The sequence below is a fragment of the Rhineura floridana genome, chromosome 1 (assembly GCF_030035675.1).
Source record: "Rhineura floridana isolate rRhiFlo1 chromosome 1, rRhiFlo1.hap2, whole genome shotgun sequence".
Taxonomy (NCBI): domain Eukaryota; kingdom Metazoa; phylum Chordata; class Lepidosauria; order Squamata; family Rhineuridae; genus Rhineura; species Rhineura floridana.
Genome location: NC_084480.1, coordinates 115,960,561 through 115,974,089, shown reverse-complemented (window position 1 = coordinate 115,974,089; position 13,529 = coordinate 115,960,561). Strand labels below are relative to the sequence as shown.

General features: G+C 41.9%; 1 protein-coding gene across 33 annotated transcripts in view; it reads left to right on the top strand.

Annotated features, from left to right (window-relative positions):
- MPDZ (multiple PDZ domain crumbs cell polarity complex component) overlaps positions 1 to 13,529 on the top strand; it is a 179,347-nt gene that overhangs the window by 142,735 nt on the left and 23,083 nt on the right. For 31 of the 33 annotated variants that reach the window (XM_061629886.1, XM_061629870.1, XM_061629991.1 and 28 more), the window contains 9 exons: positions 4,876 to 4,967; positions 5,202 to 5,292; positions 5,843 to 5,923; positions 9,042 to 9,134; positions 9,256 to 9,330; positions 9,926 to 10,112; positions 11,324 to 11,469; positions 12,642 to 12,725; positions 12,884 to 13,077. In XM_061629886.1, the coding sequence (XP_061485870.1) occupies positions 4,876 to 4,967; positions 5,202 to 5,292; positions 5,843 to 5,923; positions 9,042 to 9,134; positions 9,256 to 9,330; positions 9,926 to 10,112; positions 11,324 to 11,469; positions 12,642 to 12,725; positions 12,884 to 13,077 (1,043 nt within the window). The remainder of the gene's footprint in view (positions 1 to 4,875; positions 4,968 to 5,201; positions 5,293 to 5,842; positions 5,924 to 9,041; positions 9,135 to 9,255; positions 9,331 to 9,925; positions 10,113 to 11,323; positions 11,470 to 12,641; positions 12,726 to 12,883; positions 13,078 to 13,529) is intronic. The other 2 variants (XM_061629896.1, XM_061629905.1) reach the window with 2 other exon arrangements.

Genomic DNA, 13,529 nt, shown 5'->3' with positions numbered 1-13,529 from the left:
CAGGGAGGGCCTGCATAAATTGGTTAAGACAGCTGAATCCTTAGCAGAATCCTCCTTAGACAGCCTGCAATACTAGCACAACCACTTGGATATGGCGTGATAGTCAGATGCAACATATGGCTGAAACAGTGGAAGGTGGACCATCACTCCAAAGCCAGTCTTTAAGCTCTGCCTACTCAGGTGGTCAACTCTTTGGCAAGTTTCTAGAGAGCCGCCTGGTGAAGCCCAAGGATAAAAAGAAGGCTCTTCCTTCCACTCCTAGGAAGGAGACAAGTCCCATTAGAAAACTTCATATTCCTTTCACCCCAAGGGTTATCCAACTACCTACAGAACTACTTGCCAGTTCCATGGGTCCTGGAACTCTTCCTGGAATTTCTCCTGCCAGTGCACCCATTCCACACCCTCCTCCACTGGGGAAGGAGGTAACAAACATCATCAAAACCCAAGCCCAATGCCAAACAAAGCCAAGCATGTTGCCAGACAGCTCAGTTGGAAGCCAGACCTCAACTTTTCGCACATGCCTGGCCTCCACTCAGACAAGTGGATACTGAATACCATCCAGTCCTGCTACTCCTTAGAGTTTGCCACCATTCTGTGGGACAGATGGCAGGCAGGTCCCCCGTCGTGCCAACCGGAGAAGCTACAAGCAAAGACTTTTTTATTTCAACAAGCCTTTGGAACTGAAAGCTGTTAAGGACAGGTCTTGAAGGGTGCTGCATTGCTGTTGCCTAATTGTATTATTTTAAACTGAGTTTGACTTATTTTAACTGTATGTATGAATGGTTTTAATACTGTAAATTGTTTAATTTGATTTTAATCTAGACTTTTGTATGTTTTTAATTATATGTGTGCTTTTATTTGGAAGCTGCTGTGAGTTCCAGTTTTGGGAAAAGGGCGGGGTAAAAATAATGATAATAATAATACAGAAAACCCTGGATGCCATCTCCTACCTCCTCAAGATAGGTGACAGAAAACCCGTGTCAGAGCATCAGCAGTCCTCAGGAGGCTTCTCTGTGTTCTTTACAGTCCCCAAATACAGTGGCGATTACCACGCCATCTTGGATTTAAAGTTCCTGAACTGCTTCCTACAGACAAAAAAGTTCAGTATGGAGATGCTCAGGGCCATTGCGGAAGCCATTCAACCTGCATGTCCCCATTCTTCAGTGGCACAGGCACTACCTCCACTTTGCACATGGCCAGTACCAATACAGGGCCATGCCATTCGCCTCAGCCCCATGGGTGTTTACAAAAATCATGGCAGCAGTAGTGGCACACCTTCGCACTCGGGGAGTCCATGTATACGCTTACCTAGGCGACCTATTGGTGAGGACCTCCTCAGCGACAGTGGCACAATAAGATCTCGAGACGACCATCCAGTGTCTGGAGAACCATGGCGTCATCATCAACAGGAACGAGAGCCATATGATCCCCACCCAGCGCCTTCAACATCTGGGAGTGGTCATCGACACAGCTCAGATCAAGCTCTTCCTGTCCACTGAGCATATGGATAAACTTCTGCGCCAGCTGTACACGTGCCTGCAGGGCAGGCAGGCTCCCCTGATGGAACTGGCTCAGTTGCAGAGCTCCATGACAGTGGCCATAGACTCAGTGCCATGGGCATACTTCCATTCAAGAGCCCTACAGTGGCTACTGCTTCCATATTAGGACCAGATTGCCTCATGCCAGAACTGGCCTATTGCCCTCCCAAGGCATGTGCAGGAGTTCCTCCAGTGGTGGGGCCATTTGCCTCATCTGGAGAAAGGCCTTTCTCTCAGAGCCCCAATAGTCTTTGTAGTCACCACGGATGCTAGCCTATATGGCTGGGGAAGTGACCTGTTGCTCCAACATCACACAGGGGAAGTGGTCAGTGCAGAAGGGTGCTAGTCAATCAATTGGTTCGAGCTCAGAGCTATCCGACTAGCTCTCCAGGAGTTCCTTCCTCTTCCATATCAGACACATATGCTAGTATGCACTGACAACGACGCGGCCAAAGTGCATGTCTGTAAACAAGGGGGCATGAAATCAGGTCCTCTTCAGGAGGAGACCAACCCGCTGTTCCAGTGGGCAGAAATGCCCCAGGCATCCCTATTGGCCATACATGTGCAGGGGATCCTGAGCACACAAGCCAATTGGCTGGGCCGGGAACAAGTCCACCAGGGAGAGTGGGCCCTTTACTGGGATGTGTTCCTAGAGATCAGTCAAAAGTGGGGGCTCCCATGCATGGACCTGTTTGCCTCAGCGATGAATGCCTAACTGGACCAGTTCAAGGCACAAAGCTGGGATCCATGCAGCCAGGACAAAGATGCCCTGTCAGCCCCCTGGCTTCAGGGACTTCTCTACTCCTTCCTGCCTCTGCCTCTACCTCTACTGTCCAGACTGCTCCACAGCATCCAAGTTCTCCAGGCCCAGATGATAGTGGTGGTTCAACACTGGCCTCGGAGACCATGGTTCTCCAACCTAGTGGACTGAAGCTCTAGCCTTCTGTGATGCCTTCCCACCAGTCCAGATCTCCTCTCTCAAGGCCCCATCCTTCACCCATGCCCACAGTGGCTCTAGCTTCACACCTGGAGGCAGAGCGGCAGTGGCCAAGTGAAGAGGGGAATCTCACAAATCATCCACTCAGAGAATTTATGACCTCACCCGGAAGGCATACAGCAGGTGGTGTCGATGCAAACAGTTACCTGTCACAGAATGCCACATCCACACCATTCTCGACTTCCTGCCCCCAACATGCTCAAGAAATAGGTGGTGGCCCTTGGCAGTGTGTTTCCAACAGTGGGGGGCCATTCTATTTCTTCTCACCCTTGAGTCAAATGCTTTCTCCAAGGAGCAACCCTGCTGTCGCCTTCAGTGTAATACAGGTTTCCTTCCTGGGATCTGTCGTTAGTCCTCAGAGCTCTCTCACAACATCCATTTGAACCAGCACATTCCATACCAATCAAGGACCTCACTCTCAAGACAGTTTTTCTTGTGGCAATCACCTCAGCTAGGAGGGTGGGGGAACTGGGGGCCCTCTCCATCCAGGAGGAGCTGTGCATTTTCCACCCAGACAAAGTGATTCTTTGCCCTGGCCCCAGTTTTCTCCCGAAGGTCAATTCCCCTTTCCACAGGGGACAGGACATCTCTCTACCCAACTTTTGCCCCAACCCAGTCGATTGCAGGGAGAAGAAATGGCAGAAACTCAATGTCAGGCGGCACTTCGGATCTACCTGGACCGTACAGAACCGTTCAGACAGTCTGAGGCCCTGTTTGTGTCCTTTAAACAGGGCACACAGGGATTAAAGGTGTCCAGGTCCACCGTTAGTCGCTGGGTGATGAGCCCATGAGTTGCATGGTTAAGGCCTATTAGGCCAAAGGGATCACTGTGCACTCAGTTAGGGGGGCTGCCACCATAACAGCACTTCACAAGTGTGCCCTGCTGGACGAAATCTGTAAAGCTGCCACATGGGCTCACCTATCCACCTTCATCAAGCACTGCAAGGTGGATAAGTTCGCTTCTGTTGAAGCCGCCTTCAGCAGAAGGGTTCTACATAGGGTAGTGGCCTAGGTTTGCTCCCACCGGAGGATGTGGAGGGGGTCACTGTTCAGGTACATCCCATTCCTGTTGGCTGCATTCCTCTGCCGTATGAGAACAGAAAGTTGGACTTACATTGGAAGTGGAGCAGACAGCCCCACCCTGAAGCATAACCTAGGCTGTGGAGTGGGAAGAGTGCCCCTCCAGAAACCCTCAGGCGACCACTGGTCACTCACCCTCTGGATAGAGTAGTACAGGCCTCCTACATCCTTTCCTGGCACTGTCTGTTGATTTGTTAATATTTGTTCTTATTCCATCCATTGTTTAAGTTTCAGTGTTCAAGTTCATGTAGGTGGAGTAGCTGGCTGCTTAGTACTTGGCTTTTTATAGCTGTGTCACAAACGAGACTGGGAGAAGGTTTCCTTTCCCTTTCGACTGGCCATCAACTAAGCTTTTTTTTATACTACTGACACTGCCTCCAAGAGGAGTTAACCCATTCCTGTCTGCTCCACTCTCCACTGATCAGAAGGACACTTCACAGTAAGTCCAACTCTCTGTTCAGGGAGCATACAACCCCATTCAAAACAGGCAGTTGACCAGTTTATTTATTTTTATTTATTTCATTTATATACCGCCCCATAGCTGAAGCTCCCTGGGTGGTTTACAGCAATAATTACAGTTATCTGGATTCGGGAACTGCCCACCCACAGCATCTCCATCTTGCCAGGATTCAGTCAGTTTAATAAAGAGATGCCTGTTCATTTTTTTTTCTGATTATATTCAAGGTATGCTATTTATTCTGAGAACTCAATATGCAATAGCAGAAGAATCCCATGTATTTTTACTCAGAAGTAAATCTGAATCTATTCAGTGGGGCTTACTTCCAAGTAACCATACATGAGATAGCAGCATAACAAAACTCTGTTTTACTTTTAATTTTTATGCTCAGTTACAAATTGATTTCCATTTGCCAATTTACTTTTACTTGCTTTTAGCAACTTGCTTTCTTTCATGCCTTTTCCCCCCCATTTGACAAACAGTGAATCACAGGGTGGTCAGTCAGTAGTGGAAATTGATAACGATGTTCCCAAAGCCAGTCAGCCAGCTTACTGTAATCTACCAAAGGACATTTTCAACCAGTAGGCAGTCAAATACAAACCAACAGCTGTTAGGAGTTTTATGAAAAAAGAGAAATATTTGTAGCATAGAGAAACCAGGATTATTGCATTGCTACCTCCTGGCTGAATAGCAGTCTTAACAATAGTAGTAACAAGAAACAAGGTTTACTTTTGTCTGTGGAAGAACTGGTTTGGGGAAAAATAAAGTTGAAATAAGTATTCATGCCATTCTAACTTATCTAGATAAATGGACAAGTTCTCTATGGAAAGACTCATCAGAATGCATCTTCAATAATCAAATGTGCACCTTCTAAAGTAAAAATCATATTTATCAGGTAAGCAGCCTCTAACATTTGTATTTAATTTTAACATTCCGTGCTATCTAATGCACCTTTCCCATATAGTTTAAGTTCTGAAGCATTGCTGAAAGCTTCACTGGATTATATATTTGCTTTTTAGCATTACAACTACTGTAAGTAGGCCTTAAAAAAAGGCAAGCGTTTTAGATATAAAAAAATGGTAGAGGCTACGTCTGTGATTTTAAAACGTATCTGCTTCCTAAATTATAGAAACAAAGATGCTGTCCAACAGATGGCTGTTTGTCCTGGGAAATCAGTAGAGACTTCACCTTCCTCTTCTGGGCTACTTCAACATGAAGAGGTACAATAGATATTTTCTATTTATCTTGTTGAAGTGATATAATTAATACTGTATTTTTTCTGGATAGAAAAATAGAGGTGCTGTTTGTAATGTTTTAAAGTGAATCTAAACAAAAATCAAGGCTTTGAATTTAGACTTTAGCAGAACTTGAGCAAATTTAACAGAGGTACTTTAATATAAATCTGAAATAAGAGTGGGAAAATTGGAGCCTTAAACAAAATGTTGCAGTGTAGAGTGCTCCTGTTTCCAGTCTACTCCATTTCCCACCTTGGTTTTCCTTTTTTGTCCGCAACAGTCAGTCAATATTCCTGTGAACAATGACCATGCTCAATGGGTTGTTTTGGTCCTCCCCCCTCCCATTAAGTCCCCCCCCCAAATACCCTTCCAATGTGTGTGATGGCATTTTGGCTATGTAAGGACTGGCACACAAAGAATTGAGACTGCCATTAGTATGTAGTTAGATGTATTGGTTCTGTGACTTCTTTAATGAATGTGGTATGTTATATTTTTCTGTACTCCTGAGTTTTGGTTATATATTTTCTTCTTTCAGGGTGAAGTGAATTATCCGAGCTCTATTTTACCTATGGATTTGAGTTTATATAAGAATATTAAAAATGTGGAATTACCTAAGGTGAATACATGTGGACATTCTGTACAAGTGCCAATGTCAGTGGCTCTAAATAGTTTAGATTTATTTAGCGTGAAGTGGAAGGGACTATTTCCTACTATGAATGAACAGATTTCAGTAACTGTGTCAGTTCTGCACCCAATTTTATTTCTGGGTCCATGCAAATTTCCATTTTATATTGGATTGTGTGGGTTATCTATGTGATCATAATGCTGTTGCTCATTATCTGTACTTCCTTGAACCCAACAATGTGTTTGCCTTCGTTCAAACATAACACTAAGCTATTAATACAAGTTGCAGCAAGCCTCACGCTCACACACTCTTCCACTGGTGTGGTCGTGAAGAGAAATGTGGAAGGTTTTGCTTCTGTTTTGGATTAAATGCATCTTGCTGTGTTGTCTAGACTGAGACAAACTGGTTAATCTTAACTATGAATTGTTAAAACAACTCAACTTTAAGCCATAGTTTATTGAGCTGACTTGTTTCAACTAACCATAATTAAAATTAACCACAGTTTCGTGAGTGGAGCTTAATGCTCACTGATGCTAGTTCTTGTAATGCTAAATATTCTTGTTCAAATGCAGCCTTTCTCTATACCTGTGCTTATCTGCAGTGAAAAGATTTTTAACCGAATTCCTCTCTGGAGTTAAACATAGGTTTACCTAGGAATAAGTTAAGACATATAAAAAGTTTATTTTAAATGTTTCAAAAAGTAACAAAGAATCAAACAAAATACAAACATATTAAAATTAATTGCATGTATTCCAGAGATAATGCTAGAAACAAAGGTCTAAATTATCAGTGCTTAGGAAGTTTATTTTAAGAAGGAATTACTCCTAGTTCAAGTTGATCCTGTCCAAAAAGGAACTAGTTCTAGTTCCAGTTTGTCCTTTTATAAAATGGACTAGTTCAGTTCAAGTTCAGCCATGTGGACTTTTTAGTTCACAGAAAGATTATCCTCAGCATGTTTGTCGGCATTCAGAATGTTACAAGATGCTCCGCTGAAGTATAGCATCCAGAAGTGAATCAGTAATAAAATGTCTGATACACAGAATGTCAGCGGGTGAAGTTTTCTCCATAATTGTATTTCCACACTAGAAAAGGCTTTACCCTGTTTAATTTGTGCCATCCACACAGCTGTTAAAGGGACAAGGCATCATTCTCTTTGTTCCTGTTCCTACAAGCTGCTCCTGTTGGAAGAGAATAAATCTCTTCAAGCAGGGAAGATACAGGAAATTCCTCCCACTCCTTCCTTCTGATTGCTTAGCAATAGTGATTGAGTGACTGAGCACCCTTAGCAACAGCAGCGCTTTCCTATCTGCCTTAGAATGTTGCCTCCATGTCTTGCTTTATAACTTCCTTTACAGAGGTTTGATTTAATTTTTTTTTTGAAAGCTAAGTGTCCGGACCTCCTGCTGAGGGCAGGGGTGGGGGGGAGGAGGAAATGAACATGACGAGATACTAGAAATCTTTCAAATGAACTTAATTACAATTATGGGAATTATAGGAACTACTTTCAGGTGTAGTTCAGAGATTTTTGAACTAGTTTACTGACCTTCAACTGAACTAGTTCATTCCAAGCACTGGACAATGCATAACTGCTAAGGATGTGCTAGATACCAAATTTTCCATTAATTCGCTTTTTCTATATTGTTGCGGATTGACGATTTTCTGCAGCTATTTTTGTAAACAGTTAAACACCTCTAAAATAGCAATATTAAGAACAATAATTTTATTTATATATCTTTCATTTCTCAATATTTCCTTTCAAAATATTGATATTTCCTTTCAAAATATCAATATTAAAGTCAATAATTTTTCTGAGGGAAAAATATCCAGATTGGTTAAACAGCAGCTGGCAGACAAAAAACAAAGTTGAATCAATACTAGCCTGTTAGGTTGATGGAATGCTTTCGAACCGGCACTAGTCAACACATCCCATCCCTAGTAGCTATACATAGTCTCTCTCTCTCTCTCTCTCTCTCTCTCTCTCTCTCTCTCTCTCTCTCTCTCTCTCTCTCTCTCTCTCTCTCTGTGTGTGTGTGTGTGTGTGTGTGTGTACACACACACACAGTTAAAAAGCTATAACTGCACATCATTTTTACTGTACCAAAACCCTCCAATTTGTCCACCAAGGAAATATTTGGTTTCCCCTTATTCATAACTCTCACGTTTCATTTATTTATTTATATCGATTTCCTAGATTTCCTATAAAGCCTAATCTTATTTATGACCATCATTGGCATTAGGTGATCCAGAACTCAGTTTCCTGGAAACTATAATGTTAGGAATTAAAGAAAAGCAAAAGGTTTCAACTCCAGATTACTCTCATCCTACCCATCTTCATAGCATGTTTCGCAATACTGGAGAAGCATTAGCCAGACTTAGTGGTGTCTTTCAGTCCACTTTTGTGTGCTGCCTACCAGTGTATTTTTCTAATTTGTGTATATGTCATTAAACCTAGTAGTAAAAATGTAAAGTCAAGGACAATATGAAACTTTCTCAAATTTAGTAATCCACTATGACATAGAAAAATGTCTTAAATGTGCATTGGGCAAATCTGTATATTTCAGGGGTTTGACACTTTTGCATGTTTTTACCCATAGTTCTGTTCTTTCTGCATGACTCTTTGATTTCATTCCTCCTGCCCTGTCTGTCTGTCTATGAAAGTGTGTGCGTGTGTGTGTATGTGTGTGTGTGCGCACACACATAGACACTATTTAAGTGTGGATTTTCTCTCAAAATATGTATTTAAATACAATAGGGCCCTGTTTTTTGGCATTCCGCTAATACGGCGGCTTTCAATTAGAGTGAAGCCCCACTCATAGGGCGCTTGTTCCGCTTTTACGGCGGTTTTCAGGCATCAGGTGCCCTTCTATTGAATGAGTTCCACTTTTTGGCGGGTTTCGCTTTTAGGCGGGGGTCTGGAATGTAACCCGCCATATGAATGTGGCCCTACTGTATGCATTTTGATGAACTGCTGAATAGCTGTGTTTCAATCCACATATTTGTCTGAGTCATGCAGATCATCAGGTCAATTTGTAAAGAAATTAACAAAGATAGAACTCCAGTTTTGATCAGTTTTCTTCTATAACTCTGGATACCCCTTGCTGTTCCTTAGGATCAAGGAGGCATAGGCATTGCCATTGGTGAAGAAGACACATTTAATGGTGTGGTTATTCAGAGTTTAACAGAGCATGGTGCAGCAGGAAAGGTAAGGCTGTTAAACTGTGGTGCATTAAGATGAGGCAGATTATACATGTATAGGGGAGGAAACCTGCTCCCCCCCCAAAAAAAACCTAAATCCCACCTGAATATGCTTATTTTTATTTTAGGATGGCCGAATTAAGGTTGGAGATCAAATTCTGGCAGTGGATGATGAAGTTGTTGTGGGACAATCTATAGAAAAGGTACTTGAGCAATGAATATAATATGTACCTTATTGATGCCTGTTCTTTATATCTGTTGAAGGACTTCAAAGGTAGAAGTCATCAAGATTCTATTTAGGCATTTAGCTAGGTACCAGGGCTGCTTTGTCTGTTTAAGGAAAGCTGCTTTTTTTCATTCCTTCCTGTCCCACTTTCAGCTAAAGCTCCAATCCAAGAGACCATTCTATGTTGGTTTTATTTTGGAAACGGAACTGGCTCTGGGAGCTAGTGAATAAATGTTTTCTTCTCAAAGGAATGTATATTATTTAGCTGTGAGGATATTTAAATGTTTTTTAAAACTGTTTATTTTGTTGTTTGCCTCCCTGGGCTTCTTTGCGAGGAAGGGTGGGATTACAAAAACTCCTAATAAATAAATGGATCACTGAGGTCTGCTTGTGTGTACGATCTTCTAGGTGCAATTGTGGTGATCCACCCTTTGGTGGGGAAGGCAGGGGGGAAATGAAATTTTAGAGACTTCTACTGCAGTTTGCCTGCTATACTATTTTTCTGTACACTAGGCTGAAAAATCTATATCGGCTTGTTGAATGAAAGTTTGTTCTTTTTACTGTTCAACAAGTTTATCAGTTTGCTGAAGATATCAAAGCCCACTGTGAAACTCACAATCAATTCAGTTGAACAGGAGAGTCTGACAGCTGCTCAACCACAAACAACAAATTACAGCACCACTTCGGGTGAGAGATCTAATATCCAACAATCAGCAGTTGTCTCACCTTCTGAATCTCCAGAACCAGAGTCAGTTAAAAGTAAGAACCTTCCAATTACCCCAAGTCTACAAAAGAATTCAGTGAAAAATGCATACTTTGGCTGCATTCGCCAAAAAATTGTTTGTTTAGACATGGTTTGTTCAACAAAATACACACAAAATAAACAAAGCTTGGTTTGTTTTTCAGCTGCTCTTGACTTGTGCCTCTGTAACTTGGTGAGCGTCTGGGGTGGGGTGGCCAAACAAAGGAGTTAAGCAAGGATGTTACAGTCAGATATAATACCAAACCATAGTTAAAACAAGCCGTGCAGCAAATCACATCAGTTGCTTCCATCTTTGCAGCAAAAGAGACTTCAGGTATGAAGCCAAAGACACTTCACAATTATTGAGATTGCTTGCAAGTAGGGAAGTGCACTACGTACCACCAAGTGGACTTAACCCTATGATTCTCATGCCCCTCACCTGACTAATCTATAGCATGGATCCAAGCTGGTCTGATGAGTGGGTGTGACAATCCAGAGCAAGCACCAGAACATTCCAGTAATACAATTTATTAAAGAATCATGGAAATAAGAGAGAAATTATAGTGTGCATTTTGTAAAAAAACCCTCATAAATGACAGATTCTAGCTGATCCTGAGCTAAAACAGTCTCATAAAGAATTTGAAGAACTTAGGTACAAATTACAGTGTACCGTCAGCACAAAATCTGCTTCATAGGGGAGTGGCAGAGATCCCATAGGTGAACCAAGCTGAAGACAAAAAAATTCTAAACCATCCCATTGTATGGAGTTTTTCCAAACTATTGTATGGGGGAAGGGGGAGAGAAGAGCTATTCAGTCAAATTCTGAAAGGGTATGTGGGCAGAGATTTGTGCTTGGTACTTGTCCTTCACAAAGAGCAGGACATGTAAATTAAAAAAGAATCTCCTTTTGGTTCTTGCAAGATAAGTTATGAACTTAACTTTGTATTTTTGACAGTTTGAGGCTTTGCAGGAGAGGAAGGAGGAAGCTAGAGGTGGCATGTCTGTTTCCTGGGGCTAGGCAGTGCTGCAGTTTTTCATGTGTATAGTCAGGCAAACTATATATTTGGCTACTTGTTTGGGGAAATATGGACAATGAAAACCTTCTTGGCCTTAATGAATGAAAGGGCAGACAAGGAATGTTTAAGAAGGAGAGGGGTTTGAGTTTGGTTCACTGACAACCTTGTATAGCTAATTCTTTTATTTTAACTAGTTAATTTTCTGTTTTTAGACACAAGCAGATCATCAACTCCAGCCATGTTGATCTCTGACCCAGCTACATGCCCAATCATCCCAGGCTGTGAAACTACGATTGATATCTCCAAGGGACGTACCGGTCTTGGCTTGAGCATAGTAGGAGGAGCTGACACTTTGCTGGTTTGTAAAGAATGGCTTTAATAATCACTAGGCAACCCCAAGCTAAAATCCCTAATGTGAGAAAATTCACTCTCTTGAACATATATAATGTGACTCGAATAAATGGATGGTTTTGGGAGTAAAACATAATTGCATTAGTAATTGCATTACTTCTGTTTGTTTAGTTCTTACTTGTGTTTAATATTTGTTTATTTTCAGCAACTGTTTAAGTGTTGCAAGTTTTAAAATATATTTGTTGTCCCTTTCAACATTATTTGTTAAATTTTTATCCTGCTCTTCCTTCCAAAGGAGTGGCAAATATCAAAATGTTAAAACAATACAATTTAAAATAAAATCATATTTAATACATTTAAAATAATTTCAAAACCATCTAAAAACTTTTAGAATATCTAAAAACATTTAAAAGCAATCACACAACCTCACAGTTACTAATTTCAAGGTTGCCATGGCCAGTATCTATCAGCCACTAAAATGCCTGGCTAAAGAGAAATGTCTTTAAATTTCTTCTAAAAGTTAATAATGAGGGAGACAAATGCAGCTCACCAGGGTGGGCATTCCACAAATGGGAAGGCCCTATCACGGTTCAGTGCCAACCAGGCACCAGCTAGAGGTGACACGACCAACAGGGCTTCCCCTGCCAGTTGTAGAGTCCAAGATGGTTGATATGGGGGGGGAGGGGTTGCTCCTTAAGGTATTTGAGTCCCAAGCCATTTAAGGCTTTGTACTCTAGCACTAACACCTTGAATTGGGCTTAGTAGCTCGCTGGCAGCCAGCACAGAGCTTTCGCATGGTTCCATTGGGCTCTCACACTTACCAGCCGAGCAGCTACATTTTGCACGAGCTGAGGCCTCCAGACTGTCTTCAAGGGGAGCCCCATGTAAAATGTGTTAAAGTAGTCTAAGCAGGAGGTCACCAGAGCATGAACAACTGAGGCCAGGCTATTCTGGTCCAGGAATGGCTATAGCTGGCAAACCAGCCTAAATATTTTTACTTTTGTACCTGAATTTTATTTTACATGGCACTATTCGTCTGTAAACCTTTGAGATCTCCACAGACTCCTCTTGATCTCCACAGACTCCTTTTGCTACTACTTAGGCTTGGAATAGTTCTACTGCATGAATAAGGAGTTCTAATAGCATTAGTGGAATTTATTTTTTGCTTTAAATCCACAGGGAGCAATTATTATTCATGAGGTGTATGAAGAAGGAGCAGCATCCAAAGATGGAAGGCTCTGGGCTGGTGATCAGATCTTGGAGGTATATATTTGTATATTATACAATGCATCCTTACATTTCATATTTCTGTATTGAAAGTGGGGGTTGTGGGGAGGAGGAGGAGGAAAGTGAACTGGAGGAGGTATATACTTTAAAGTCATGAAAGGATTTCTGACATCTGCCACACAATTAAATCCTAGGTGAATGGAATTGACCTAAGGAATGCAACGCATGATGAAGCCATAAATGTTCTCAGACAGACACCTCAGAAAGTCCGCCTCACTGTTTATAGGGATGAAGCCCAGTATAAGGAAGAAGACATGTATGATGTACTCAGTATAGAGCTACAAAAGAAGCCGGGCAAAGGCCTCGGATTAAGTATTGTTGGGAAAAGGTGGGTACATGAAGGATCTTCTGAAACTCTGTGTAAGTACAAGCTGATGTGGAGACAAGGCTTGTGAGAAAAGGTGCAATAAGAAATGCCTCCCTTTGTGTTAGGTTCCAAGTGTGATTCAAAGATTAGAGAGCTGGGGTTTGACCTGAGAAACGTAGTTTCAACCCTCCCCTCACTTCCTGCTTTGCCACATGGCAAGTCAATTTCACTTCCTCATTCTTACAGCTGAAATAAGAGTTGTTTACCAAACAGAGCTGCCTAGAGAATGAAAGGGGTAAGGAAATGTTGTTTCCTTTGGAACTGGATCTGCTATAAAAAAAGTTTCTCAGCTTCCTCAGTTGACCAGATGGCAGATTTGCTCAGAGAAAAGGCAAAGCAAAGACCTCTTTTTTTACACCACCTGATAAACAAGAAACCATTTAAGAATGTGTCTACCAAAGGAACCACCTTGC